The sequence below is a fragment of the Anas platyrhynchos genome, chromosome 9 (assembly GCF_047663525.1).
Source record: "Anas platyrhynchos isolate ZD024472 breed Pekin duck chromosome 9, IASCAAS_PekinDuck_T2T, whole genome shotgun sequence".
In the NCBI taxonomy this organism is placed as follows: Eukaryota; Metazoa; Chordata; class Aves; order Anseriformes; family Anatidae; genus Anas; species Anas platyrhynchos.
Window position 1 is genome coordinate 1350858 of NC_092595.1, and position 26940 is coordinate 1377797.

The 26940-nt window shown below is 49.2% G+C and overlaps 3 protein-coding genes across 8 annotated transcripts in view; all 3 read right to left on the reverse strand.

The window, feature by feature from the left end:
- PLCH1 (phospholipase C eta 1) overlaps positions 1 to 8842 on the reverse strand; it is a 63490-nt gene extending 54648 nt beyond the window's left edge. For 4 of the 5 annotated variants that reach the window (XM_072042276.1, XM_027464544.3, XM_072042274.1 and 1 more), the window contains exons 1-3: positions 8714 to 8842; positions 8366 to 8453; positions 478 to 595 (exon numbers count right to left, since the gene is read on the reverse strand). In XM_072042276.1, coding sequence (XP_071898377.1) covers positions 478 to 556 — 79 coding nt within the window. In that variant the 5' untranslated portion in view covers positions 557 to 595; positions 8366 to 8453; positions 8714 to 8842. Of the gene's footprint in view, positions 1 to 477; positions 596 to 5364; positions 5442 to 8365; positions 8454 to 8713 lie in introns of all 5 variants that reach the window. The other variant, XM_072042271.1, reaches the window with a different exon arrangement.
- A 1533-nt stretch (positions 8843 to 10375) lies between these two features.
- On the reverse strand, positions 10376 to 14835 carry C9H3orf33 (chromosome 9 C3orf33 homolog). 2 transcript variants are annotated; one of them, XM_027464551.3, is made up of 5 exons: positions 14679 to 14835; positions 14523 to 14582; positions 13274 to 13427; positions 12206 to 12366; positions 10376 to 11812 (listed from the first exon to the last, which is right to left on the reverse strand). In XM_027464551.3, exons 1-5 carry the CDS (start codon positions 14757 to 14759, stop codon positions 11546 to 11548), a joined length of 723 nt encoding a protein of 240 aa, XP_027320352.1. In that variant the 5' UTR covers positions 14760 to 14835; the 3' UTR covers positions 10376 to 11545. The 2 variants fall into 2 exon arrangements, with proteins under 2 accessions (XP_027320352.1, XP_071898386.1); XM_072042285.1 differs by lacking the exon at positions 14523 to 14582 and having other exon boundaries at positions 14679 to 14818.
- A 2483-nt stretch (positions 14836 to 17318) lies between these two features.
- On the reverse strand, positions 17319 to 26924 carry SLC33A1 (solute carrier family 33 member 1). The gene is made up of 6 exons (XM_027464504.3): positions 26033 to 26924; positions 22577 to 22767; positions 21748 to 21932; positions 20680 to 20797; positions 20326 to 20541; positions 17319 to 18718 (listed from the first exon to the last, which is right to left on the reverse strand). Exons 1-6 carry the CDS (start codon positions 26907 to 26909, stop codon positions 18551 to 18553), a joined length of 1755 nt encoding a protein of 584 aa, XP_027320305.3. The 5' UTR covers positions 26910 to 26924; the 3' UTR covers positions 17319 to 18550.
- Positions 26925 to 26940: the final 16 nt, after the last annotated feature.

The following is a 26940-nucleotide window of genomic DNA, read 5'->3' on the forward strand; positions in this document are numbered from 1 at the left end:
ACAGCTGAGCGGGCTCCAGAGGAAAATTTAAGGTAAGCAAAAAATAGATGCTTAATCCTTTAAAGATCTGGGGGAACGGGGCTGGCTTTCAATAGTTAATTTACAGGCATTCCGTTCTGCCACTATTCATAGTGCCATAAATCTGCCCTGACTAACAGTTTGTTAATCCCTGACTTCAAAGAGAACAAGGAATACAAAATTTGGGCCTCTAAGAAACACGTGCTCACCGGTGAAGCTGATAGATCAAGTATAAGCAAAGAAAAAGAGGCCATGAAAAGAAAGTATTTTATACCAAACTATCGTCAGGGTAGCTCCCTGGCTTTGCATTCAGGCAGAGACCTCAACACCTGAGAGATCTTAGCCCACAATTTGCAGTGGCACGAGACTAAAATGCAAGTGGCTGGCAGTGGGACAGGGAAGCTGGCAGTGGGGCTGGCAGCAGGACATGGGAAGGCAGCACGACGACTTGCCACTCACCGTGAAACACCCCGTTGTCCACCAAGAAGTGCCGGCAGTACTGCAGACAGCTTTTCTTATCCAGACTCCAGTAACTCATCGTCAGAGGCCTTTCTGCTCACCATCAAAGACAGCTACCCTACAAAGGGAAACAGAACGGGTAATTAAACGGGTTAATTTACAAGAAATGCTTAACTACTGGAAGCACTAAAAAAAAATAAAATAATAAAAATAATAATAATAATTAAAAAAAAAAAAAAAAAAAAAAACAGAAGAAGTGTATTTATTGGAGCTCTTTATGCAAAACAGCCCTTTAGCTTCATACCGCGTGTTACTTCTCCCCCCAGACACACACACCTCTGAGGACTCGCAGCGATGCCAAGCGCAGAGCACCCGGACCAGCTGGACCCCGACCACCAGCAGCCCTCGAATCCAGCGAGCCGAGAGCTGCTGAGCCCGAGCCGAGCGCCTGCTGTCAGTCAACCCCGCAGCAGAGCATGTGGCCCCGAGAGGATCGATTTAATCTATTGAATGATGCTGGCCCACATTTAACAACTGCAAACACATCGGACAAGGGCACAAAACAAAATACACCCTCCCCAGTTAAACATACAAAAAAAAAAAAAAAAAAAAAAGATGAATCAATGGAACCAAAGGTAATTAATGGCATCCTGATTTCAGGACCACATTGCAGCACTATGTGGATACAGAGCCCCCTCAGCCCTACCCCTATGCTGGGGCTGAGGCTCCCGGCACTGTCACGGGGTGAGCTTTGCCTGCAAGACGGCCAGCAGCAGGCACACGGGCTCTGAAATATTCACGGGTAATTTGCTGCAGATGCTACCACCCAGCAGAGCCCGGAGCAGACGGTGTCCTTCTGGCCACGCGCGCTGGGGCTCTGCTGGGCCAAGCCCCCGGGGTGCCAATACTGCTTGGATGCTGCCACCAGCGCTTACAGAGCCCAAGTGGGAAGGCCCAGGGGAACAAAGAGCGAGGGGCTGAGGCCAGTGGCTAACAATGAGGTGAGGAACAATCCCCCTTTACAATGGGGTGAGGAACAACCCCCCTTCAGGCCTCAGAGCGTTTCCATCACTGTGGCTCCACTGCCACAGCCGGGGACAACGGCAACAATGGGGACAAGGCTTTGCAGAGACCCGAACGGCACAAGTTAACCCATTGGTAAGCTGGTGGCTGTAACCCAGACAAGGCTGGGTTTGTCTGAGAGGTTTCACTGAACGTCCCTTGAGGGAAGCTCAGCCTCTTGTGCAGGTTGGACCTCGCGGCAGCCCCCCAAGCGGCAGGGCTCTGCCCAACAGCACAGCGCTCCACGCTGCTCTCATCTCTGCTGCTGAAGGAAAACAAGCATACAAGACGCATGGACTCCTTGGTTTGGACACCAAATCCCTGGATTCGCCTCCTCCCTTTGCTGTTTCAGCCAGCTCAGGACCCGTGCCAGCCGCCCCTTCCTGCTACGGGCCTGCTTTGGGCTCCCATTTCACCTCCCTCCCACCTCTCTCACCCACGCTTTGCACAAACTCCCTCTCTGCCCCGCTGCCTGCATCCGAGAGACCCCAGGCAGGGTGTGAGGGCACTGCCCCGCTCTTCCATCAAGGCCCTGCTGGGGCAGCTCCCCCCGGCTGAAGCACCACGGCACGCTGCAAGTGGCAGGGCCGCGGCTCTGCTGAGGGACACAGATATTCTGCTTGAGTGATTCCAAAACAAAAGGGAAATCAAGTCCTCTCCAACCACGCCAACAGGACTCACGCTATCCATAACGACCAGTTCAGCCACAGCTGTCTCCTGGGACCCCATCCCCAGACTCCACTATGAGGGAAAAGAAGAATTTGGAGAACTTCTCCCCTCCCAGAGTGAGCACCCCGAGCAGCCACAGCCGCCTGCAGGTGACCGCTGCTGCCAGAGCACGGGGCTGAGGCCAGCAGCGAGCCCTGCTCCTGTTTTGCTCTGTGTTAAAACCAGCTGCCTCCGTGACAGGATGGTTTGGGTATGGATCATGTAGTGTTTACACTAAAGGCACATTTTACTAAAATTTGGACCACCAAATCGTAACACCCAGCAACAGCAAAGTGACACCTCCGCCAGGCTTCTGCATTTCTTGGACTTTTGTCCTTGTTAGGAGCGAGCTTTCGTTAGAGCCCGTTGTGACTAAGGCCACCCTTCTGGCATGAATAAGGTGCGAGCTGTCAGTGTAGAAGGCTAGGAATAACTTTAACACTGCCCAGCCTGCTGCCAGTCTGTTTGCTTTAGGTGTTAAAAAACAAACACACAAGTTATTACCATGTTTTAATTAGTAAAGTTGTGTCAAGAACTTATCAGTAAGAATTTGCACAGAATTAAGAGGTTTCGTCTCTTGTTCCACTCCCACAGAGAGCTCAGGTCAGGGGGGATGGATGGGCAGAAGCTGCTGGTGATATAAATGCAGCGCCTTGAAACCAAAGCCTCCAGCCCCCTCCCTCCCTCTCCTGCTGACACAATGTCCCCTTGTCCTCAGCACCAGGCGATGGCACGCCGCCGAACAAAGGTTCTCCTGGCACTCAGGGAGGAGGGCGGAATCCCAAAGCGGCGACACCAGCTGACAGAAACATCCCATAAAACACCCCATAACACACCCCTGCCCCTCAGTGTCTGGCTTTCTCTGGTACGGAGCTGGGGGAGCACCCGGCCAGGACCGTGCCCTCCTCTGCTGTACAAAACCAGCAGACAAATGAAAAACAAACAAACAAAAAACACACGGGAAGCCCCCACGCTTTGGGCCTAAAGATCATCATTTCACAAGAACAAACGCTTAGGAATTTCAACGAGAGGACAGATTGCAGAAAGTACATCTTGGCCACATTAGGCCAGAATGAGAGGTGACACAGGTAAGTTATTTTAATGTATGTAGAACAAGCTACATGAGCATAAAACGCCAGTAAGGATATAATTGTTTAAGCAAAAAAGGACAGTATTTTGGTAAAAAGTTACTGAAATAATTTCCGCAGGGCCAGCTCTGGCCCCAGCACGAGATGTTAGTGCCCTGAGCCCCGCAGAAGATGCCTTCCACAAGAGGAGAGCCACGGCTGTGGTTAGCTCTGCTGAATGGTACTCCACAAGAGTTACTACTGGATGTAAACTGAGTTTGCTCAGAGAAGTTTGATACAAAAAATAACTTCCAGCTGCATACATGGGTCTGTGCAGGTATACGTTGGGGAGATGAACAAATGTGGTTTTCTTCCTATGATAGTGGGGGAACTCATCACACAAAAAATTTTGTTGTGTTGTTTTATGAAATTGATCCCAAAATTTGCAGAGGTAAATGTATACAGTACTTCTGAACTCAGCAGAGGATGTATATGCCCTGTCTAGGTTGTGCTAGGTGCTTCTTGTTACCAGGGGCTTAACACCAGGAACCCGACGGCCCCAGGGCTCCGCGCTCTGCACCTGCCCTTTCAAAGCTCATCCGAGGGAATCGACCCCAGCACAGCGCGCCAGCAGATGGAGGGGGAGCAAAACGTGTTCGCAGCACTGTTATGAGCAGCACTCAGCTATTTCATAATGCCACACCATAAGCTAAATATTTAGCTGCAATATCTCACCTGGACACTGCGCAGGTCCCTGTTGTGAAGAGGGAATTAAACACGCGCCCATTGAGCACTTAGAATTTGGTTTGAGCTCTCCGAAAGCTGAATTAGTAGTTAAAGCTAAGCGAGCAGTCCACAGGCTGCAGATTGCTGATCTCCTCTTTCCTCAGCTCCCTCTCCCCTTCTCACTGCTGAAACGCTTCAACAGATAACATTAAGTCAATCTGATAGCACGAGTGGGTCCTGCCAACAGGACACCAGCACCTCCCACGGCCAAAACCAGTCTGAAACCTCCAGAGAAGCCTCAGCTGCCTTACTAAGGTTTTTTTTGTTTTTTTTTTTTTTGTAAGTATCCATAGTATATACGGATTCTTTTTAGAATTTAAAGAATCTTGTATTATAAATAAAAAGCTTTAAAAAAATCCCCCAAATTACACCCCCTTTTCAAGAGCAGGTATTAATTCGTAAATATCACCAGCACAAAAACAGATTATTGATAGCCGCTGGTAATGGAAGGGCAAACCATCTTGTACCTGGTCCTGCTCTTATTTTTATTCCTCCAGAAGAGTTCCTAGAGGATTAACAAGTTTTTATTCAATTTATTTTCCTTCCAGAGCAGTCCCTGATCTAATTTGCCCTGAGCATGGCTGCAGTGGCACAGCAGCGATGGCTCTGGAGGTGGTGGCGGTGTGAGAGCCACGAAGAAAATTTCCTGTGGGTTTAGCTGGAAGCAATCGGAAACTCTTAGGAGCCAGAGTTGCCTATACAAAGGGAAAAGGTCGCAAGAGCTTGGATTTAGGACACAGATATGGCACATCCGTGCTTTTTAGAGATATGAAGTTGAGGCGTGGCTTTGTTTTTTTGTTTGGGGGTTGTGTGTGGTGGTGATGGCACGGGGGTCTTGTTTGTTGCTTTTTGTTGGTATTAAACTGATAGCTGGGTAAGATCCCTAACAGGGCACTACACATTCATCTTAGCCACACATCCTTCACCAGACGAAGACAGACTGGTGTCAGTTTGCTTATTTAAGCAAGCCCCTCGGGGCACTCAGGAAACCGTCCCCAACCTCACTCAGCCAGTGCCAGAGGTGTTCAGAAGACCAGGAGGCAGCAGCAGCCTCCTGCCTCCCTCCTGCTGCTGCCACTGCTCCGGGAGGTCCTGTCCAGCCCCTCGGGGCACCCAGCTCAGAGCAGGAGCAGGGCTGATGCCCACTCCATGGGAGCTCACAGACCTCACCGCGTGCCCCAGACGAGTTCCCACCCCACATCACCCACCCAGAGGTGGCAGAAGGCCAGGCAGTGCTGGGTCCTGTCCCGGACAAGTGCCTTACCTGTCCTGCCCCGCCAACCTCCACCTTCCTGCGGCTGCTACTGCTGCCGGGGCTTTTGTTTCACTTCTCCGCTCTTTCTGGGAAGTCATGAAAAGCATGTGTCAGCACAACGCGCCGCTGAGGAAGGCATTAGAAAGGATTTGAACTGACTCCCCATGGCAACAGACCCTGAAAAGGAATTAGCATTTGCTCCCGGCTCCTCCAGGAGCCCGAGTGCACTTTGTTTTTGTCCCGGTTAAGGAATGCTTTCCAGGAGGGCAGCGTGCTGCTGCCTCTGCCGGGCACAGAACCCATAAATACGAGTGAGTGTGTCCGGATGGTTTCCTTCCATGCTTCCAGCGCTCCGCACACCTTTCAGCTGTCTTTGCCTGCACCCTCGGACACTAACACAAATCATTTGATGTTTTTGCTGCCCAAAGTTTTCCCAACACTGCATGTTGCATGCAAGTGCCTTTCTGCACAGGAGGTTTTCACCGACACAGACACAATCCCTTCGCCCCATTGGCGATGCTATTTTTAACGCATCACCTACAGCACATCCTCAGGCTCAGCCATACTCCTTGAGACCCTTCTGTATGCTCTCCCGTTTCTTCTGTGGGATGAACACAACCACGGCCTTCAGAGCAGGCAGAGGAGCGCACAGCAAGCCCAGGACCCTCAGCTGTAGGAGCCATCAGTACCGCCACGAGCAGCCCCAAAGCGTGGGGAACTGATTCATCCCAGAAGCAGCTCACGAGCTCCTGGGGACACCTCGCTCATGCCTCGACCCTCCAGGTACAAGTAGGCACAAGGGAAAAATCCAACTCTACTTCCCACGCTGGAGATAAGTTTCCAAGGGTTTCAGTGAATTACAGATTGTGCGAGGCCAAGAATAGGAACTCCCACTCACGGCACTGCCTGGGGCGAGCTGCTGACAGTGCCAGCAGAGGAGACAGCCGGTCTCAAAAACACGTCTGGCTCTGCTTTCAGCTGGAGCTCTGCTCAGCATCACCTCGCCACGCACATCTCTGCCCGGGGTGTGAAACAGAAGAGCAAAGTGAAAGGAGCAAATGTTCGCGCAGAGATTCAACACAGCAAGGACTTCCTTCACTGAGCAGCTGTTAATAGCACAGCTCTAAGAGCTCCTGGAAATACCTGACACAGAGCTTCAGCTCCCTTCCCAGCAGCAAAGCGGTGCTTTAAAGACCTGAAGTCACTATAACAAACGTGAAGTGCAAGCTTGCTTTGTTCTTACCTACCGTTATTTCAGAAAATAAGATTTCTGTTTCTAGAAATTGAGATGAACATTTCTTTCCTGCAGGTCCTTTCCACCTTGGAGAACTCTTCCTCAACAGACCAGAGACATTCTCCGTAAAACGCAGGAGGTACACGGCACACCAGGTCATGCCTGAGGGCAGGCATCTCTCACCAGGAGTAAATGTGATCATTTACACAAGTCGTTTTCAGACTCCTTGCTAATATAGTATGAGATCCCATTATCTGAGACGTGCAACGCTGCCACTTCAGTAGCTGCTTCTGCTATCACTGAGCATACAGCTATAGTAATATAGTACAGTTAACAAAATCCCGGCTACTGCTGTGCTACGGCACAGAATAATTCAAACTCTTCGATAAAATATGAAGATCAAATAAGATGCCTGGAAAGGGCTTACACCAGCACAGCCAGCCGTGCACACAGATGATGAGCATCGCATATGCTATCGGGGTACCTGCTGACTGAGGCGCAGTCCCCCCACGGAGCAGGGGTGGGGATCGCTGCCCCCACAAGAGCCTCTGCACATGTCATCGATCGCTGCAGGTGATGGTTGCCAGTGATCTTTCATTGTGTCCTGCAGGGTCCCTACCAGGTTTGCTGCCAACCAGTTGGTCAATCACCCACAACTCAAAGTAAGCCCAGGAAATGTGTCCAGCCGAGGCTCAGCAGTGCCCATTTCAAGCCTGAGCAGCTGGAGCCAGCGCTTCCTCCGCTCCCCCCCCAGGGCCACGCTTGGCCACCCTCGGTGTGCGTGGGGACGTGAACTTTGTGTCAGCTCCGATAAATCGGGTCTGTAGCGCTGCACGGGCTGCTTCCCACCACAGCTTGCCTCCACTTGAAACTTCTTGCAAGCGACCCTGAGTTATTTCAGGCTGAAGAGGCTCACATGGACAGCTCTTGCCAGGAATGTTACACCTCTTTAATGCACGTGGCCAGATGCAATTAAAGCGGTTCTGTGATGTTCACCCATGGGCTTGAGCCCCCAGAAGAGCACACGTTGCACTCCCAGCACTGAGTACTCGGCTTTTTCTAGCACTGCAACAGGTGCCTGCTTCCAAAATGCTCCAGCAGCTCTGCCCACCTCTCTTCCACTCCTCCACACTTCCCCTGCTCCCATCGGAGCCTTAGTAAGTGCCTATCCACAGCATAAACACTTCCCCCTGCTTTCTGCACCCCCGGTGAGCCTTTCCACCTCCAGGCACACACACATCGCCCTCAGCCACCCTGGCACACCTGGGCACAGCTCCTGCAGAGGAAAGCAGAGGCAAGCTCAGCCCTCGGGAGCAGTGGTGATGCCCCCAGCGTCCATGGAGACTGGGACAAGAAACCCGCCGTGGTTAAGAAAGCAAACCCCAGCTTGCTAAAGCAAACAAACACGAGAGAACAAGCGCAAACAAACAGCCCCTGGCAGTTTGGACAGCCAGCAGCACCGCTGGCCAAAATCAGCCCTGCTCCGGCAGAAACACCTCCTGCTCGGGGAGCTGGGAGCCCAGGGGGGTTTATCCTCAGCACAGCCCCAGGGGCAGGAGGCACAGCCACCTCTGCTGCTTGGCCCCACTCCTGGGCATCCCCCTGCTCACAGCTCGCTCTGCGCCCTACCACGGGTGGGGAAAACACCGCAACGACTGCTCCTAAAGCCCCCCCACCATCCGAGAGGTTGTAAAATCGCTGTGCTTTAACCCGGCTTTGTGCCTAATCAGAAGTTTTTGTAAAACCCCACAAGATGATAGCGCACGGCAGCCTTACCTCCGCGGAAGGGAGAAAGCCCTGGGGGCAGCAGAGCCCCGCTTTGTGTCCCCGTCACTCCCGGACCTGCTTCACGCCCTGAGGAAGCCTTAAAAAAAATAATAAAAAAAAATCAAAACGCGGTGTTTAGGGAACAAAAGCGGGGTCCTCGAGAAGGGAGCCCCCAGACGGGGCAAACCGGGAGGGGGGCGAGCGGCCTGGCCCCCGCCTGTGGGGTTGGGGGGGGCAGACAAAGAACCGCGGCTGGCCCCGGGCTGCGGCCACCGCCTCGCTGCCTCCCGGCTACCACAGGACGGCGGCGACCCCCGGGGGTCTCCCTGCACCCAGCCCCCCTCGCCCCGCGCTCACCCCGCCGCGCTCCGCTCCCGTTCAAACGCCCGGCCCCGCCCGCCGCCGCCGGGGAGCTGAGGGGAAACCCGGAGCCGTCGAAGAGCTCGGAGCGGAGCCCAATTTCGGTGTGCAGCCGCCCCCGCCCCCGATCCAGCCCCGGTGTTGCGGCGGCCCCGCGCCCGTTCGAGCGGCGCTGCCCCCCCCCCGAGGGGCCCCCGGGCTCGCCGCACCTGCCGCGGGCTCGGTGGGCTCGGTGCTTGGCAGCCCTTAAAAACCCTTAAAAGCCCTTAAAAACCCTTAAAAGCCTTCAGGAACCTCCCCCGCCGTTCACCTGGGTGAGCCCGTGAGGCCCCGGGTCCCCCCGACGGGCTGGGGCTGTGCCCGAGGCGTGCTGGTGGTGGGCAGGCACCGAGCTGGGGCTCGGGGGGCTCCGTTTGGGACACAAGGTTTGGGGTTGGGGTGCCCGGGGAGCTTTGGGGCACACGGGTTTGTTAGGGTGTGGGGCCAGGAGCTGGGCTCAGCGACCCCCGTGGGCCCCTTCCAGCTCGGGAGGTTTCGTGGTTCAGGCTGGGAAGGAGGAGAGGTCGCAGCGAGCACGAGGTTTCCCCAAGGACGGGGACTTTTTGGGGACTTTTTGCTCTTTCTCCTGCCCGGGAGCGCTGCAGGGGAAGCCTCAGGGCCACGCTGCAGCAGGGCCCTGCCCGTGCCTTTGTTCTGCCCGGAGCGGGGCGGGCAGGCTCGGGGCAGGGCCGGGGGGGTTTGTTTGTCACCGCCGTTTGCCTCAAACACCGCCCCGGCAATAAAACCCCTGAAGATATTTTCCTTAGCAGGCCATCTGCAGGCATCTCCTTTTTCACTCCCTGCGGCCTGGGTAAGAAGTTGGCTTCTTTCTGGAGCAGTTGGAGTTGCAGGGAGGGCAGTGAGCTGAGTACTTGAATTCCCATCCTTACCCCCAGGCACACAAGAACTGCAACCTCTGCCTGGAAATGCTCTTCCGTGTGCTGCTGTGGTTCAAGGAAATGGATAACGCTCCTGGAGGCAGTGCAGGGTGTCCCCATGTAATGGAGAGAAGTGCTTTTTCCTCCCCTGACCTCCCAGTCAGTTCCACAAGAGCTTCTGCTTAGCCATTTGTTTCTGCTCCTGTTTGGGGCTTTTCAAGACGGGCCTCCCACAGACCAGATCTGCAGCCATGCAGGGAATGCACAGATGGAAGGCACTGCTGGTTTTTTCCTGATCGGCGTTTTGTTTTGTTTTGGAGAGGGGGAAATATTTAATTCTATTTAATTATCACAGCAAAAGGCCAAATATAACTGTAGAGTTATGCTTAGTTTGGAAAAAAACTCCACTTAATAATAAATCACTTAATAAACTGAAACACCTGCAATTAACCACGAGAAGCAGTTTATGACTATGACTGTGTGACTTCTCTGTCCAGGTGTCACAGCAGCAATTGACCCAGACCTGTAATGCATAAAACCAGATGCTTCTTTTTATAAATTTTCTGGATTCGTTTCCAGCTCCAGTCAAGGTCTCCCTCTGCTCCTCTATCCCACACTGGTTCCCATTGATACCCGTCCTGCAGGTACCTCATGGCTAGCTGCACAGCAGACTGTGTAAGAAAGCAGCCTTCTGGTCCTTAAGAGAACACAGAAACAAAAGTAATAAAACAAAACTGACATACATTGTTACCCAAGGAACTTATTTATTTATTTATTTTTAGGATCTCAGGATTCACAATTTTGCAATGAAGCCAGCAATAAATAAATAAATAAAAAGACATAACTAATTTCAGGCAATGCTCAAATATTGAGATTTTCATACCGCGCTCCTCTCCCTGGCATTTCATTGCCAAATAAATACATGGAAAGGAAAAAATATAAGCAAAGTACTTTACTTGAGATAATCAGGAGCATGGCAGATTAAAAGTCAAGTGTTTGGTAAATAAAACGTGATAATGAACATGAGAAAATCAATCTTTATTCTGAGAACGTTTACAAAAAATATACTTTACATATACATAACACCTCTTTGAAAAAATAAAGCACTCTGTGGTCCTTTTTTTATATTTCCTATTTAAGTTTTATCTTCATCTGGTTTTAGATACTTGTAGAATCATCAGAAGAAAACAGATTCGTTTTTTCTTCTGACATAACTTGCAAAACTCTTTCATGTTAATTTCGTGTTTTATAAATTGGCATCACTGGCACAGTAGCTTCCATTCTCTAATATACCAAGTATTTTTTTTTTATTTTTATATGTTAGTGGTTATGATCCTATCAGCTTTTTAAGATCAACCACAACGAATTACCTTTTATTCTGGTCATAATGCAACCTGTTATTCAAGATGAGCAATTTTTTAACACTCAAAGTATGCACAAAGGTAGTATAGGAATTCAAACAAGCAGGTAAACACGTGCCACAAGCTTTCTCAAGCTCTGAAATGGAGTTTTCCAGCCACCACCAGTTACATAGTAATGACCTGTAACAGCTAAGCACTTAAGGTGGTGCACTTTGGATGGATACTTTGCACCTCTTAAAAACAGCTGCCGGCTGTTCTCACTTCAGTTAACGCATCTGTAGGTATTTAGCAGGTGGAAAACGGCACACCTGATTTGGGACACTGCTGCAGAAAATTTTAGCTTAAGCATGCTTCCATTTTCACCCTGCATAACACAACTAAACTTCAGCTCCACGTGGCTTATATAATATGGCATTGGGTAACTTTACAGCTGTTTTGTTCAAGACAAGGAACTTACAAGTTACAGCACTTTTTATCACAAATTTATATTTTACATAAAGTATGTAACACAGATACGTGGCATCCCTCTAGACAAGTCTCCCATTCAGCCTTTAAATATAGCTTCTTAACCAGTTCACAAACTGTTTCAATGTCTGTACACATTTATTGTTGCTTATACGGTCTCTAACTCTTTCAGAGAAGCTTTCTTCTTGCCATATTCCTTTATTTTTCTTCAAGGCCTTTAACTCTGCTCGAAGCAGTCTTTTGTGAAGTTTCCAGTAGAGGCGAGAGTCGTGATGTAGTCCTTCGATACGTGCTGTTCTGCCGAGCCCTTGTCTCAAGATCTCCTCGTTTAAGCACACGCTGAGAAAGCGACCCTACAAAAAGGCACAGTAAATACAATATTCACTTACCCTTTAATGCGTTCCCGCTGAGGTCCAAGCTTCACTTCTGGCTGAATCTACCCTCATGCAGAAAGAGTTAAAAGAAACACAGCCGACTTTGGAAACGTACTACTAGCACAAGTAATCTATAAGAAAACATTTGATGGATTAAACATTAAGCTAATCAGAACGACACCATATAGCCTAGCACTACCAGACTGAGCAGTCTACAAAGGTACTTGGTTTGGAGTCTGACTTAATAAAACTTTATTTAAAATTCCTGTAAAGATAATTTACAATAACTAATAACATTCTCGTGTACTGACTGATTAATCACAGCCAAACTTAAAACTGCAGATTAAAGTCATTTTTTGTTACTATATTTACCTTATTTACTAAAACACGGCACTCAAGTGCCAAGTCCTCCCTTCCAAGAAGCTGGAACCATACCATTTGTGAGGGTTTCAACTCTTTCTGTAACCAGACCATGCCACTTGGAGCCAGCTCCACTCCAGCAAGTCTTACCAGCAAAAGACCTTTGGATTGCCCTGGATATAGATAAAGAGAACTTTTTTTTTATTGAATGCCACAGTCAAGTGAAATTTCATACTTTGCACAGACCCCCAGTTATCATTAACAAGTTTATGGACTTAAAAAAAATAAATAAATCCCTTTTAGTTCCCTGAAGCACTACTGACTTGCAACTAAGAATTTGATCTAATTCCTCCTTCAGTAAAAAAAAATAAATAAATTCAAGATTTCAGAAATGATATAAGCTATTTTGTTTTATTCTGCATACAAGTAGAAAGAAGTACTTTCGTTATCAGTCACCAGTATTTTATCTGAAAGGGCAGAAACATGAGGAGAAGAATTAGCGCCTCCACGTATTTGCAAAGCGGGCACGTGACTGTGCTCACAGACCTGACCCACAGCTTCTGAGAAGCCAGGGCAAAACCCCCCTGCTATACGGAGCTGTCTGATTTTCATCTCTGAACAAAAGCATAATTGCAATAGAATTGTTGATTTTTTTTTTTTTTTTTTTTTGCCAGTAATGAGAGCAGCTACACAAACAAATTAACTGCCTCTGTGCTTGGGTTTTTGCTGCCAGAAACAGATCACCGTAATAAAACACTGTATTGGCAGGCTCCTCCTGCAGCTCTCTTCTCAGCCTTTCTTATTCCTTTTTCACATCTGTGAAGCATGGAAGGATCAGAAGGCAGCGCCAGAAGTGTAACCTTAGCCTTCCTCACAGCTTGCCCCTGCCTGCCTGCTCTGTACAAAGACAGCGCACCTGATGTCCCGCTGATTTCTGCCCATCTACTTCCAAGAGTATTGTTTAAAATAAAATTTAAAAAAGCAAATACTTCTGGTGTCGCAGTATTTGTGCTTGTCTAGTGGACAACACTGTTAACGTCATTTCATTCCTGTCCTTGTTTTTCACCTACTTTTACTTACATTTTCTCTGTATTGATGTAACAATAGGAATGGTAATGGGAATGTGTTCAACTTCCAGACCTTTCTCCGTTACGTGATGGATTTTTCCCCGCAATTTGACATTCTTTTCAATAAACTCCACGGGTATATCCACAGCGTTTGTGAACTTTGTTGTCTATTGATGGAAAGAAGAATGAGACATGGTTTAAAATATATATAGAGAAAGAGCAGTTTCAATCACATTACATCAAACCATATACAGCTCTACTATTACACAGCATGGACAACTAATTTCTTAGACAGCAATCAGCTGTAGAACCCCTTCCAGCCTGCTTTTCCAGCCCCTCGGGAATGCTCCCTGTTTTACAGCATGTGCAACATTAGGGATGAGCATGAGAGCAGGCTGAGAGAAAGAACGGAAACTGATGTTTTATATTGACACGCATTGAAGTTAACTTGATTCACCATGAAAAGAGTGTTTTAAAAGTGGCCTGAACAGTGCTAGAAGAGGGGTGAAAGCCAGCCAAGAAGGGTGTGTTTGAAGACACTGGCAAAGAACAGACACACCGAAAACAAAGGCAGAGCAGCACAGACAGACGCAACAACACAGACTTTGATAAGGGAGGCAAAGAGGAGAGGGACAAAAGCAGGTGTGCACCTTTGGAAAGATCACACGATGACTAAATTCGATACCACATCCCTTGATAACGGGAGGACTCAGAGGAGGGAGTTATACGAGCACACGGGAAAACAAAGGGCAGCGGCACCACAGGCTTGGCCAGCAGCAGCTGTACAGGAACAACGCAGCAGGGACACAACTGCCGTGTAGGCAATCCAGCAACATGTGTGATTTGGGCTTTTGGGGGATATTTTAAAATAAAAACGCCAGACAGACGTCCTCTCACAGCAGGCTGTGAGGGGGGCAGGCGGCAGTGACCCCTTACGGAGCCGTGGCCATGCCTGGAGCTCGCAGCGGGGCATTACTGGGTGCCAGGAGCCGACTGCTTCGAGGAGTGAAGGGTTTATACTTAAAAATATGTGAAAAGCAGCTCTGCTCGTGGGACTAGGGAGCAAGGACGCGGGGAAACCACCTCCGCTTCAGCTGCGGTTGAACTATGGGTTAACTGCGCCACAGGGGGGGCCTCGGGGGATGCAGCACTGAGGAAAGCGACTTGAGGAGCTAAAAACCAGGGGGGAGCCCTTTGGGGGGAGTCTTTTGGGGGGAGTCCTTTGAGGGGAGCCCTTTGGGGAGCCCTTTGGCCGCACTCACCAGCCGCACGCTCCTGGCCAGCAGCAGCAGCCCGGCCGCCGCCAGCCCGGCGCTGAGGCTCTGCGGGGAAGAGGACAGCGAGGATCAGCGGGGAGCCGACCCCTGCCCCGGCCCCTGCCCCTGTCCCTGCCCCGGTCCCTGCCCCGGCGCCGTTACCCGCAGCAGCCCCAGGTGCCCGTCCGCCCACTCGGACACCCGGCCCAGGGCCTCTCCCGCCGCGCTGCGCCGCTCCGCCATGGCCGCCACAGCGACCGCAGCGCCCCCGCACGGGGCCCGCCGGCACCGCGGGGCTGAGGGGACCGTGGGGGGGACCGGGAGGACTGAGGGGACCGGGGGGGTGCTGTGGGGACCGGGGGGAAGCTGAGGAGCCGGCAGCTTCCCGAACAGGAACCCCAATGTAGGGCCCTTGGGGTGAGCCTGAGAGCAGCCCCTGGCGGCGGCTGGGCAGGACAGGGAATTGAGGTGAATTCTGAGGTGAATTCTGGTGAATTCATGCTCGTCGGCCGCATCCTTGCTCGTGGTGCTGTCAGAAAACAGCCTGAGAACGTCCCCGTGTTTATCGCTGCTGTTTATTTGTTTCCCCACCTTTGTCCCAGCCTAACAAACACAGTTCCTTACCAGACCACCCTGAGCCGTTTCCCTCAGCTGAACCATCGCCCGGCTGTGCAACGCACCTACATGGCCTTCAAAACACACAGTGCAAGGAAATAATCGCACATAATATAAAGTTATACCCAGGCTGTGTCTACACAAACCTTTCACTTCCATTAAAGCCCAGTTCAAGGTTTCTGTGAGAGCAGGAGGCACATCAAATAACATCAGCGTCAGCCACGGCTCAGGATTTCAAGAGAACCACAGACCCCGTTAGGAATTCATAACCCACGGCACCAAAAGAAACCTGCTTGAATCAAAAAATTTTATCTGATGCTGCAATTAAAACAATTCTTAAGCCACTGGCTGCGAGGTGTCTTGAATAAATAAATATTACCACTATAATTTTCTTCAAGATAAGTGGTGAAGCTGTTAGGTTTGGTTTATTTCCTAAGCATGAACACTTTAAGATTAAGTAATAAATGCAGAAATAGTGCAAAATCTGGTTTTCAGCAAAAACATACGCACACAGTTCTTAATAATTTGGAAGCATGCTGCTGACTTTACTAAGGAGAGTATATTTTCCACAGCATATTTTGCTAAGGAGTGTTATTTTTTGCTAAGGAGTGTATATTTTACACGCATCGTCTCGTTTGGAGAGGTGCCGGAGGAGTCACACAGTGCTGCTGCCTGCAGAAACTTGCTCCAGTCCCTGCCGCTGTGGAGAACCTTACGCTGTGCCCTGGACCTGCTCAGTGTGGGCACGACAAGTACAGAACCGAATTTTGGAGCAGGCGGTTGTTCCTTTGGCAAGTCTCAGGGAACACCACCAAATCACACTCACAGGAGCAGGGGAGGATGGCTGCCTGCATGGCAAACCCAGCCCAACATCACAGCTGTGTCCAACAGCACCGCAGGGGCAAGCTGTTCTCTGCCTCTCCCCCAGGACCTGGCTCACTGCAGTGATCCTGCTCACAAATCTAAACCAGGACAAACCATTTACCTACAAAAAAAACATTTCTGCCATTTGTCTTTTGCTAGGAAGAAGCCACCCCTGACTCCCCACCAGGCCCACTCTATCCCTGCAGCAAATCAAGACTAGAGCAGTGCTTGGTCATTTTCCTCCATTTCCCATTTCAAAAACAGACTCGCAAGCAGGAGATTTTATTTTATTTTTTTTTAATGTTAAAGACTATAATAATTCTAATTGCCAAAAGAAACCATTTAAGAAAAAGCAGTAGTGAACCTGAAAGATTACTGGAGCCTTTCAGCAATCTGCTGATGAACTGGCATGGTTGTGACAAAAATAAAAGAAATATTCTGTCCCTTGGTTCCTTCTCCAGTTTGAAAGAGGAAGAGAATTACTTATGCTGTATTTCATGTAACAATTGGAGTTTAATGTTGCTGTTGAAATCATTTCATGTATCACTTCAGCAATTCCCAAGGCATTTTTATTAGAACAGGTTACACTGGCACCTTCAGAAATATTGAAACAAAATTGCAAAGTAAAAGCCAACTGTAAAACATTTATGAATTTAATTTCCTAGAAGATCTCCCTCAAAGCCAGAGGTTGAAAAAACACTCCAGGTCTGGACAAGCTGCTATGGAAATACGCAGCTCCTTGTTATAGCACCAACAGATCCAAAATGCCTCATGCACACTGAATCTGGTAGCAAAGATACACCCACTTCTGACTACAAGTCTCAGATTCCTCTTGTGCTTATGCAGAGACGTAGTTGGAAGACTTAGCCTGGGGAGTAAAAACTGTGCTTTTATTCAGCTTGATTTGCTAATCCTGCTGTCCTTGAAACAAACTGAGTGTGCTGCTGCTGGACCACAGATCACAGCCAGGGGAAGGCAGCTGGGTGCTGCAGCCCTGGGCTTGGCTTCCTACCAGCTGCTGAAGGCTGAAGCTTTGAGGAGGGACAGAAGAGCCAAACAGGCTCCAGTAGCCAAGCAGCATTTGGTCACTGTCCTCTTCCAGCACCTTCTTACTCGCAAGGTCACACAGATGCTTTGTGCACATGGGATCTCCCCTGCAGCCTGCCCCTGGTATAATTTACCTTTTGCTGAAGCATACAGTAACAAAAGCCCCACAACCTGTCTCGCCAGGAGCTAGGAACATGAAGGTCATGGTGCAATACTTCCAGTATTGACAAGGCAAGAAATAGAGAACTGAAAAGAAAATCACGTACCTTTCAAAGGTATTTTCATATATATTTTTAATAATGATGTACAATATACATCCACCAATATACAAGTGCCCCTTCTCTAGGCGTACAGTGTACTTGCTGTACATCACTAAGGCACTCAGGAATGAAGTCATTCTTGATAAATGCAACAGGAAATTTCCACTATCAAGGATCAGAAATAAATTTCTATAGCAGCTCTACCACAGGATGTAACTCGTTTGCATTACACAACAGCAAGTTGTACATCAACTCACTGGGAATTTGGCAAGTCTGTCATCACCAGAGCACTTTCAAAGGCACTGATCTTCTTTTCTTACCCCTGGCTGGGAAGAGAGGCATTTTTTCCCCACACTGATCTTTAATCTGTTCAAATTTTAGCGACAGAGGAACCAGCACTACCACTTCATTCCATCAAATAACATCTGCCTCCAGAAGGACCGCATGCCTTCTCCTTCCAACGCCTGTGTTTTGTGCGCTAGCTGCTACACTACGCAGTTTACACCTCCAGGACTCAATGCTCAGAGTATTGTGCGTTACTCTTAAGTCCTCCTTCACATCAATTTTTCCTCAAGAAAGAATCCTGAATGTAAATCAAAATGCTTTGAAACAGAGGAAATAAATTAAATGTAGCTTTGTTTATAAAAATATTCTCTTATAAATCTTTAAAGCTTATAAAAGCCTGAAAATACATTTAAAAGAATCTCTGAAACATTATTTCATCCTTTGAAATGTGGTTACAGTCCAGGAAGCGAGAAGAAACAAAGCCCACGGACATTTTACATTTCTCTTCCCACGATGAATTCCGCAGTACAATGTGCTTCACCTACAAGTCAAAATGCCTTTCACATCCTTCCCCAGGTCAGCTGCCCGTGCCAGAGCTGCCTGTTCAGGAATCAACAGTTGGAACTCAGCTAACAATGCTGCTGTTTAGGTAAACGTGGCACAAGCAGCTTTTCCACAGTTACTATATGGAAAGTTGGGATGTTGGTTGTACCAGAAGCCATGGCTCTGAAGCTAGAGCATGGGGACACGTAGCACACAGGTGCCGTTTCTCATTAGTGTCTCAACTTGTGTTCTCATGTTGGGAAGGCGAGTGGTATCACACGCACATACCACTGTCTCAGCCACCCGTTTTTTCAAGCAACTTGGCATTTAAAATACCTATATTCTGTTCATTGGTTATGGGATGTGTCTCTGTAATAAAACTAAAATAACCTGGCTAGTCCGTCCAATATTGCAATCGCATCAATTGGTCCTCTTGCACTTCCACGAAGATTGTCCTTCATCCTGCAGCTTTTTCAATTTGGGCCCGAATAGGAACCACCAGGCAAATCCCAGAATGACACAGATGACAGATTCCACGTAGTAACCATCCAAGGTAGTAACGCAGGAACCGCCGGCTTTCGTGCAGAGCTGCAACGCAGAAGCAGAGGTTGAGGCATTAAGTATTTTCTGGGAAAAACAGAACCACGGGCTTTCCAGAAGTAGGCATTAGATACTCACAGTTTAACAGCCTTTTAAAGGTCATGTCTAAACATACTTTATTTCTTTATGATAGTTATTAAAAGAGATTTTTGAGCTTACTGTTAGTATGAAATGTAACAAAACTGTTATAAACATCTGGGAGATGGAAAATATTGGCCCAAGGAACCAACTCTACAGAACAGATGTACGATCCCTGCTCTTAATGCCATAAAAAAGGATGTTTTCTGTCCATCCGAATTGCTTCTTCAGAAGTTAGAGCTCTGCATCTCACCACACTGAACCTGCAAACAGCCAGCACAAAGCCAGCTGCCTGCAGTGCATGTCTGAGGAAGAACAGGCCTGGGATGTGCTTTAATCCCAGAACTGAAAGGCAAACTCAAGCAATTGAGGGGTAGGTGTATGGCATGTGATTGCTCTTGCTATTGTTTAACTTTCAATACCACCATAATCCCAAAACAAAGCAATCCTCTGAATTGAGGTTCTGCCAGCATTTGCATTATTCTGAGACGTCAAAATCAGATTAGCAGTCAGAAGGGAGCGGCTGTGGAACATTTCCAACAGGGAAGATGTGGAAAGGAGATCGGAGGAGTGAGGTGAAGGAGGAAGGACTTCAGCCCCACAGAGGTAAGCTGAGACCCCTGCTGAAGCAGCACACGTTAAGAGGAAGCATTTTCTCCAGACTGCAACTCCAGTTCAAACAAGTCAAGTTTGACTTCTAGAACTGTGTTCAGAGGACCTCTGCATCCTGAAGAGTTCCGTAAACACAGAAACACATTCAGGAGTGAAATCTCAATCACAAGTAAGGGAAATAATACCACACAGCAAAAAGCCCCCAAACATTCCCACCCTGCCAAATCTTTGCATTAAGATTTGGCATTTGCTCATGCGGAGGTGAATTTGAAACACTGCTTTCCAGGCAGATCTGTGTGCTGCTGTTTGATCCGAGCGCAGTAGCACAATATGTTCTCTGTTCTCTTTTGCAGGGCTCCCCGGAACCGGGAAGGCTGCCAGTCACACCGCTCCGTTTCAAATGGAAAGCAAAGATCAAAGACAGCAAAGGAACGTCACAGTGGAAGGAATCAAGGTATCAAGACAGAAGCCACCAGAAAGACAGACAGAACAAAAGAACTACCACAAAACTGAAGGGACCTGGGGACAAAGCCTGCCAAGAACAGAGCGCCTCACCACACAGCTCCAGGCTGAGCACAGTTTATCAGGAATGCAACCAGCAGCTCCCTGTACTGCAGTGAGTGCAGCACCAACCCAGTGCTGCTGCCACCAGCTTTCCATCCCAGTCTGAACAGAAAGGGATAATTACTCTGCAACTGCAAATTTTTGGTAAAGATGTTAGCTATGAAGAGTGCACAGATAAAGGCTGAATTTTATCAGTGAGGAAAGAAAGCTTAATTACTGGGATTTTTCTTTTAAGTGTAAACTATGCTCCGTGAAGGTTTTCAAAGGTGGAAAGAAATACCAAGAGAAGCCTTTTCACCTGGACATAACTGCACAGAGACCTTCCCAGCCTCCAGACTTACTTCTGCAGCAGCTGGAGTTCCGCAGGCCTGCCCTTGGGCCCCTGCGCACTCCTTCACCGTGAGCGGATCAACGAGCCAGAGCGCAACCGTGGACGGCCAGTTCCCTCCCAGGTTGGACACCGTGTTGAGGAGTGTCATGTAGGTTCCTCCGATCAGCGGATCGCTAACCTTGGCATTGAAAGCCATTATTGCAACGTACATGCTATACAGCGTGACCTAGAGGGGAGGAGAAAGCCCACAGGTTAACGGAATTTAGGGTAGCTAGGAACAAAAGCAGTTACTGGCATTTACAGTCCTCTAGCTGATGTGAAGTGCCCTCCTGTTGCCCTTTGCTTCCCACACAGTGTACGTTACCTGATGTAAAGCATAACTCAACAATACTACGACGTAGTAGTAGACAGGAAATCCTCCTTCGTGTTTCACTTTAGGAGTCCACCATACCAAAAAAGCAAATTCCAGCCCAAACAGTAACCTGCAGGAATAAGAGAAAATTTGTAACTCAAGTAATTTTGTCCATGTGTTTCTGTACCTTAATACAAAGCAACTATCAGACATTTGTACACGTGATATATTAAAATAGCTTTAACTAGACAAAAACAATTTCTATCTTCTATAGAATTGTGTATTAAATATTTGACAAGCACTGAAATTGCAAACATTATATACCTAAGCAACTCCTCCTTCCATATCAACATAACACTGCCAGATCTCCTATTCCAGCTTCTTCCTCGTCCCTCACACAAAAGTTTTTGTTGTGGAGAGCAACACACAAGACATTCAACCAAATTCAGATAGACAAAAATTTACCTGGCCTTTTTTTTTTAAAAAAAATGAATGCATACATCATTGTGCAAGAGCACATTTAAGTAATGTTACAGACAGAGCACCCATCTACCGAATAACGGCAGAAAGTAATTGGCTGGATTCATTGGCTTTACGTTCCCACAGAACTCCACAGGCAAAGTGCTACATAAACCACTTACAAACAAGATGTCTCATCTGTATCTGCCTAATTCACCTTTTTTTTTTTTTTTTTTGCTTATCTCAGTAAAGTATGCATCTAGTGGATGTTCCAAAAGACTTGTGCATGCAGTGTGCCGCTCTCACGTTAGGCAGTACACGTATTTTTAGAGAGACAGTCCCAAATCTACTCAGAACAATTCAGGAATAAGGAACTATTGACACTGAATAAGAGCAGGAAAGTACAGCTCTGTGCTGCAGCACACGCATCTCAAACCCACTGCACACTGTGCTCTTTGACTTGTGTCACCACGTGAATCATCTCCAAGGCACAAGATCCAGAGAGTTCAACTTACTACAGAAATTGACATGCTCTTCTGTCTGGAAGTTACACAAGAATTCTTATAATTGACCTGAGTACATAAATTACTACATTTCAACAAAGCCATTTTTTGTTTTTACCTAAAAGGCATCGCTTTGTAGAAGGTGTTCAGCGGCTGGGGGCCTGCTGTGTACTTGCTGATAATCAGAGGCAATATTATCTGCACAGGAACCATTGGAACCGCCAGCAGAGCTAGGTGCTCCTTAGGTACTCCTTCTTCCACCAGTTTGAGTCCCGTTACAGCATCTGCTGCTGAAAATCCAACCTGCAATGGAAGTTAAACAAAATAAATTGGGGAAAGCAGTGACAGTGTGGCTAGAAGGTCAGTTTACTTGGCATCAAGTACACCAAGAAAAGGGAGAGAGCACAATTCACTTTTGTTTCTAATTTCCATACCAGTTCTGAAACGTGTTCTACACTTGCACACTATTCTTGTCATCAACGCCAGAACTACACCAAGAACAACACACCCAGCAACAGTATTCATGCTCATACCTTAAAGGCACGTTGGCATCCATGACTGCCAACAGAATGTCGTGAAAACCTGGTTTGTACAGAGCTGCAGATTCTGGGAACGTGATTTAGGTGAAAAGCAGCATTTTCTGTGCTTTTAACTGCAGCCTACACAAACTGCCTAACTGTAAAGATGCAAGTTTAAAAATAAATGAATGTTAGATTGCAATCAGACTTTTCTTTAATGCTTCTGTAAACATGTAAGCGCTCCAGCTAATGCTTTCTGTTGTACCAAGCTACTTAACTCAACAATACAAGCCATTGTGTTTCCAAATCTCATGTCAAAATTTGGAACTGATGGCAACCACTGGCAGAAGCAAGCAGCAAGCTGTATCATGGGGACTCAGCAACCTTTCAGGTTCTCATACCTGACAATTCCCAAACGTGTTTGCTTACTTTTGCTGTGAGAATCAGGAGGCAGAACGTGAGAACTGCTGGCATCTTGATTATTGAGAAGAGCAGCTTGTATGTATCCGTGATGCCTTTTGTTTCTTCCTTTGTTGGTGTTAATTCTTTGTTTTCCTTTTTCAAAAGGGCAACAAGCGTAGTAGTAACCAAGAAGACAGCTCCCCAGAAAAACAGGAAATCTGGAATAAAAAATATTCTATCAGCCACCACAAACATTTCATTAACAGCTCACTGAAACGTCCTTGTTCTGCTACAACACAAAGGGCAACCTAATAGAAAAAGAGGTTGAATAAAGCCTGTACTCACTGACCCACCTGAAAACAAGCACCAAAACCAAAGCAGGAGCAGACAGCTACGTACAAGGCTCCTCCTTGCCCCTCAGTCTATAGCCACGTTTGCTCGAGGTTTAGACACAGCAGCAACCTGGGTCACTTCCCTCCAGGTCTGTGCAACACCAGTGAGCGTGTTGGAGAACAGAAATCAAAATGGGCTTTCTGAGGAGCCACAGATAAACCCACTAACAGTGAATAAAGGAGGAAAAAGGCACGCTGAATAGTTACAAGACAGGATGGGGAAAAAACTCTGGAGGAAGCAGTCATTCACCCCTCTCCAGGCGATCCATCGCTGCCTGTAGCCCTTCTGCAGACCCCCTGCTCCACATACCCACCACCCAAAGGAAACCAAGCCTGATACCCACACAAGTGCAAAGAAGTCTCAATGAAAGCTCCTACACAGTCACTAAGTAAAGCATCCCTCAGATCTGTTTAAGGAGGACGTTGTATTTGCTATCCTCACTGCTGGACATCGAGCAGGCAGAATGTTTGCTGAACAGCGCACTGGGAGGCAGCGGCAGCAAAGCACTCACGTTTTATGGCAGGGACTTAGGGAGCACGCTAGCCTGAGACAGCCCTACAAAAGAGGCAAGCAGGAATTCAGCAACGTGCAGGGGGTATGACAGAAGTACCCTTTTATCTTTCTGATCAGAAGCAGCCCCAGGAGCCTCAAGACAACAAAGCAAGCAGCGAGCACTGGTGAAAGGGCAAAGACAGGGCAAAGGTTTAGTCAATGATTAGCTGCTTTGGGTTTGCAGGAAGCAAGCACCACAAGCACAGATGAACATCTAGAAGGCTCCTTTAGCTATTCCCTACCATTTCCAGGTCACTTACAATAAGTGGCATTTTACATTATTTTCTGCCGCTTCCATGTCGCTTATTTTTCCCTTTTCAGAAGTACTTTGAAGGAGAGAAGGCCTCATACCCAGCACTGTCAGATTGCTCCCTCCCCTGTTTAAAAAAAGAAACGCTGAGCACATCTTCTGAGCCAACCAGCAGGGCTCAGAGCCTGACCTGCTGCAGGAGCGGTACCGTGACCACAGCACCGAGTGCCACCACGGCAGTGAGCCACCCGCAGTGCGAGGTGGAATGGAAACGGCTCTGAGCATCACACAGACATTCCTCATCGGGTCAGCCCCGTCGGATTCAATACAGCAGGGGCTGAGATAGCTAAAAAAGGCCACGTACAAGAGCCCAGACTAAAGAGGGTTTCTTTTAATAGCAGGCATTCTGTAGCACTTCTGGTGCCACCGGTGCTGCCCGCTGCCCCATCCCTGTTTTGTCTCTGCCACCAGGAAAATAAATGGCCAAACTGGGGCAAAGCAAACTTCAGAGCTCCATCACAAATAGAGCAGGCTGCAAAAATGTCAAGGAGGCGTGGGACAGGACAGCTGCTTCATCACAACAGCCTTAGGTAATAAAGCAGCCCCACATCTCCTCCCAGGAAAAAGAGCGCTCCCCTCAGCAGCCTGGTCACATTTGTTGCACCTTCCCCCTGCAGTCACACCTCACCTCTTCCTTCACATACCACAGGCATTCACGTGACTCCACAAAAAACTGGACAGGGACCAAAAGACGCAGCCAGCCAGCTTTTAAAGAAAAAAAATAACGTCCTTTGAACAGCAAAGAGCAAAGCTCACATACGTGCTAGCACAAACAATAAGCCCACTGATTTTTTTCCCCTCCTCTAGAACTTCAGCCTGGAGAACATCTTAAGACAGCATTTGTTCTGATGAGCAGCCTCACATCTGTGCACATTATTTCCATTATTTTTTGAACAGCAAAGATCACTGGCTGCCCAAACCAGCTCTCCCTGGTGTGACAGAGAGCCACTGTCACCATCACAGCACCGCTGCTGCAGCTGCATCAGGACAGGTGAGGACACAGGAACTGTGGCACACCGTCAAGTGGACGAGGGACAAGAAATTTCTTGAAGGCAGTTTTGCTACCCCAAAAAACATATCCTGCAACCGTAGTGTCAGAGTAATTTGCCCTCCTTACTCCACCCAACACAACACGCAAGTTCAGCAGGTTGTGTAGGTATTTTTTGGTTTTCACTTTTTTTTTTTTATAAGGCAGTATTCCTGGAATAGCAAGAAATCCATTTATAAAAGCAGTACTGAAAAAAACACAGCCACCAAAAACCCAGCGAGTGGAGCCAAGCAGACAAGCGAAGCCTCTTTAAGCACACGAGTGATTTCCAAGTTGCATCAGCAGCAAAAGACGTCAGCTTGCTGCTGCAGCAAGAGGGAAGAGACACGCCAGCACCGCTGAGCTGCACAACAGGGAAAGCAAAAGCAAGCAGTACGCCAGCGGGGTTACTTTGAGGAGTGCCCCGTGCCTGCTGACACATGGACAAGACAAAGTCACCAGCAGGAAGGCAATGGGAAGAGAGGGAGAAGCTAAACCCGTGAGAACTTACTCTCAGTACAGGCCTGGTCACTCTGACAATGTCCCCAGAAACGGTGCTGGCTTGTCACAGCCTCCCCGAGCGGAGCTGCCTAACCTCAGCCTCCCAACAGACACACAGCCTTCGCACAGACTTTCTGGCAACACACCTAACACCAACCCCACCCAGACTTTACGAGGAAAAAATGAGAAAACACTCCTAGACTGGCAGCTAGAAAAGGATGGATTACCAGATTCCATTTAATTCACTGAAGAAAAATATAACCCTTAGTTTACTTAATTAAGACCTTCCTTTGGAGGCTGGCAATGTGGCCAAGCCTGAACGCTTGTCATTTCTGCTTCTGTGAGCAATACCATTTGGGAAGGGCTTTTAAACAGTTTATTTCCCCTTCTCTTTCTCCCAGGAGAAGACATTCTCAAGGGGCCTCCTTAAAGGCAGGCACAGCATCCACGTTTTTCAGAACAGCAACCTATTCCGTGGTCATTAAACCAGGAAACGTTTAGAAACAAATCAATTCTCTCCAAAGTGCTTAGGTCAGCCAAGCCAATGACCAGGCACATTTCCCTCACGCTTCAGGCCGGGGGTGCCCAGTGCACTTGCAGCAGACCCCAGCGGCCTCCCCACAGCTGGGGAGGGCAGAGCTGCAGGCCGAGGCGGGGAGCACCCCCTACCCACCGCCACACAGGGGCACCCAGGCGCTACCTGAGAGGGTGACGATGCCCCGGGGCTGGGGCTGGAAGCGCAGGTACTTGTTGCAGAAGGAGGGCGACTCGAGGGCGAGGAAGAGCACGTTGCCCAGGAAGTAGCCGGCCGTCTGGCCCACCGAGTTGCAGGTGGAGGCGTAGCCCACGTTCTCCCGGGACAGCATGGTGAGCGCCCAGCCGTCCACCGCGATGTCCTGCGTGGCCGCCAGGAACTCGAAGAGGAAGAAGGTGGCGGTGAGAGCCACCACGTCGGGGCCGCGGCCCTGCCCGTCGCCCAGCAGCGCGTCCACGCGGCGGGACAGCCCGATCATGAAGAGCCCCAGCACGTACTGCGTGGGCACCAGCCACGACTTGCGGCGCCCGAAGCGCCTCACGTACACGGCGTCCACCAGCGGCGCCCACAGCAGCTTGAGGCTGAAGGGCCAGAACACCAGGCTGAAGAAGGCCTGCTCCGTGTAGCTGGCGCTGCGGCTCTGCAGGATGAGCGGCACGCTGCCCGCCAGCCCCAGCGGCACGCCCTGCAGCACGTACAGCGCCAGCAGCAGCAGCACGCTGCCCAGCTCCGCGCGGCACCCCCGCGGCGCCGCCGGGCCCAGCTCGGGCGGTGGCAGCGGTGGTGGTGGCGGCAGCAGCAGCGCCTCGGCCTCCCCGCCCGCCAGGCCGGCCCCGAGCGGCGCCGGCGCCTCCAGGCAGTGCGGGTGGCTGCCGGGGCGGCGCTGCCGGCCGCCCTGCTTGGCCGACATGGCCCGGCCCAGCCCGGCGGGAGCGGAGCGCGGAGCCCCGAGATGCTGCCGCCGCCGCCGCCTCACCCCCACTGACAGGAAGTCGCGCGCCGGCCTCGCCCCACCCCTTCCGGTCGCGTGGCAGCGCCTCATTGGTCCGCTGCGGCAGCGGAGGCCACGCCCC

Coding starts and splice junctions, on each gene's coding strand:
- C9H3orf33 (XM_027464551.3), bottom strand. CDS start 14,759: ATGGCGGAGCGGCGCAGCGCGGCGGGAGAGGCCCTGGGCCGGGTGTCC. Junction 14,583..14,678: donor GGCACCTGGGGCTGCTGCGG/GTAACGGCGCCG, acceptor TCTTCCCCGCAG/AGCCTCAGCGCCGGGCTGGC. Junction 11,813..12,205: donor GCCGTGTTTTAGTAAATAAG/GTAAATATAGTA, acceptor GCCTTTTTGTAG/GGTCGCTTTCTCAGCGTGTG.
- SLC33A1 (XM_027464504.3), bottom strand. CDS start 26,909: ATGAGGCGCTGCCACGCGACCGGAAGGGGTGGGGCGAGGCCGGCGCGC. Junction 22,768..26,032: donor GGGCATCGTCACCCTCTCAG/GTAGCGCCTGGG, acceptor TTTTTATTCCAG/ATTTCCTGTTTTTCTGGGGA. Junction 20,542..20,679: donor TGAGTTATGCTTTACATCAG/GTAACGTACACT, acceptor CCTCCCCTCTAG/GTCACGCTGTATAGCATGTA.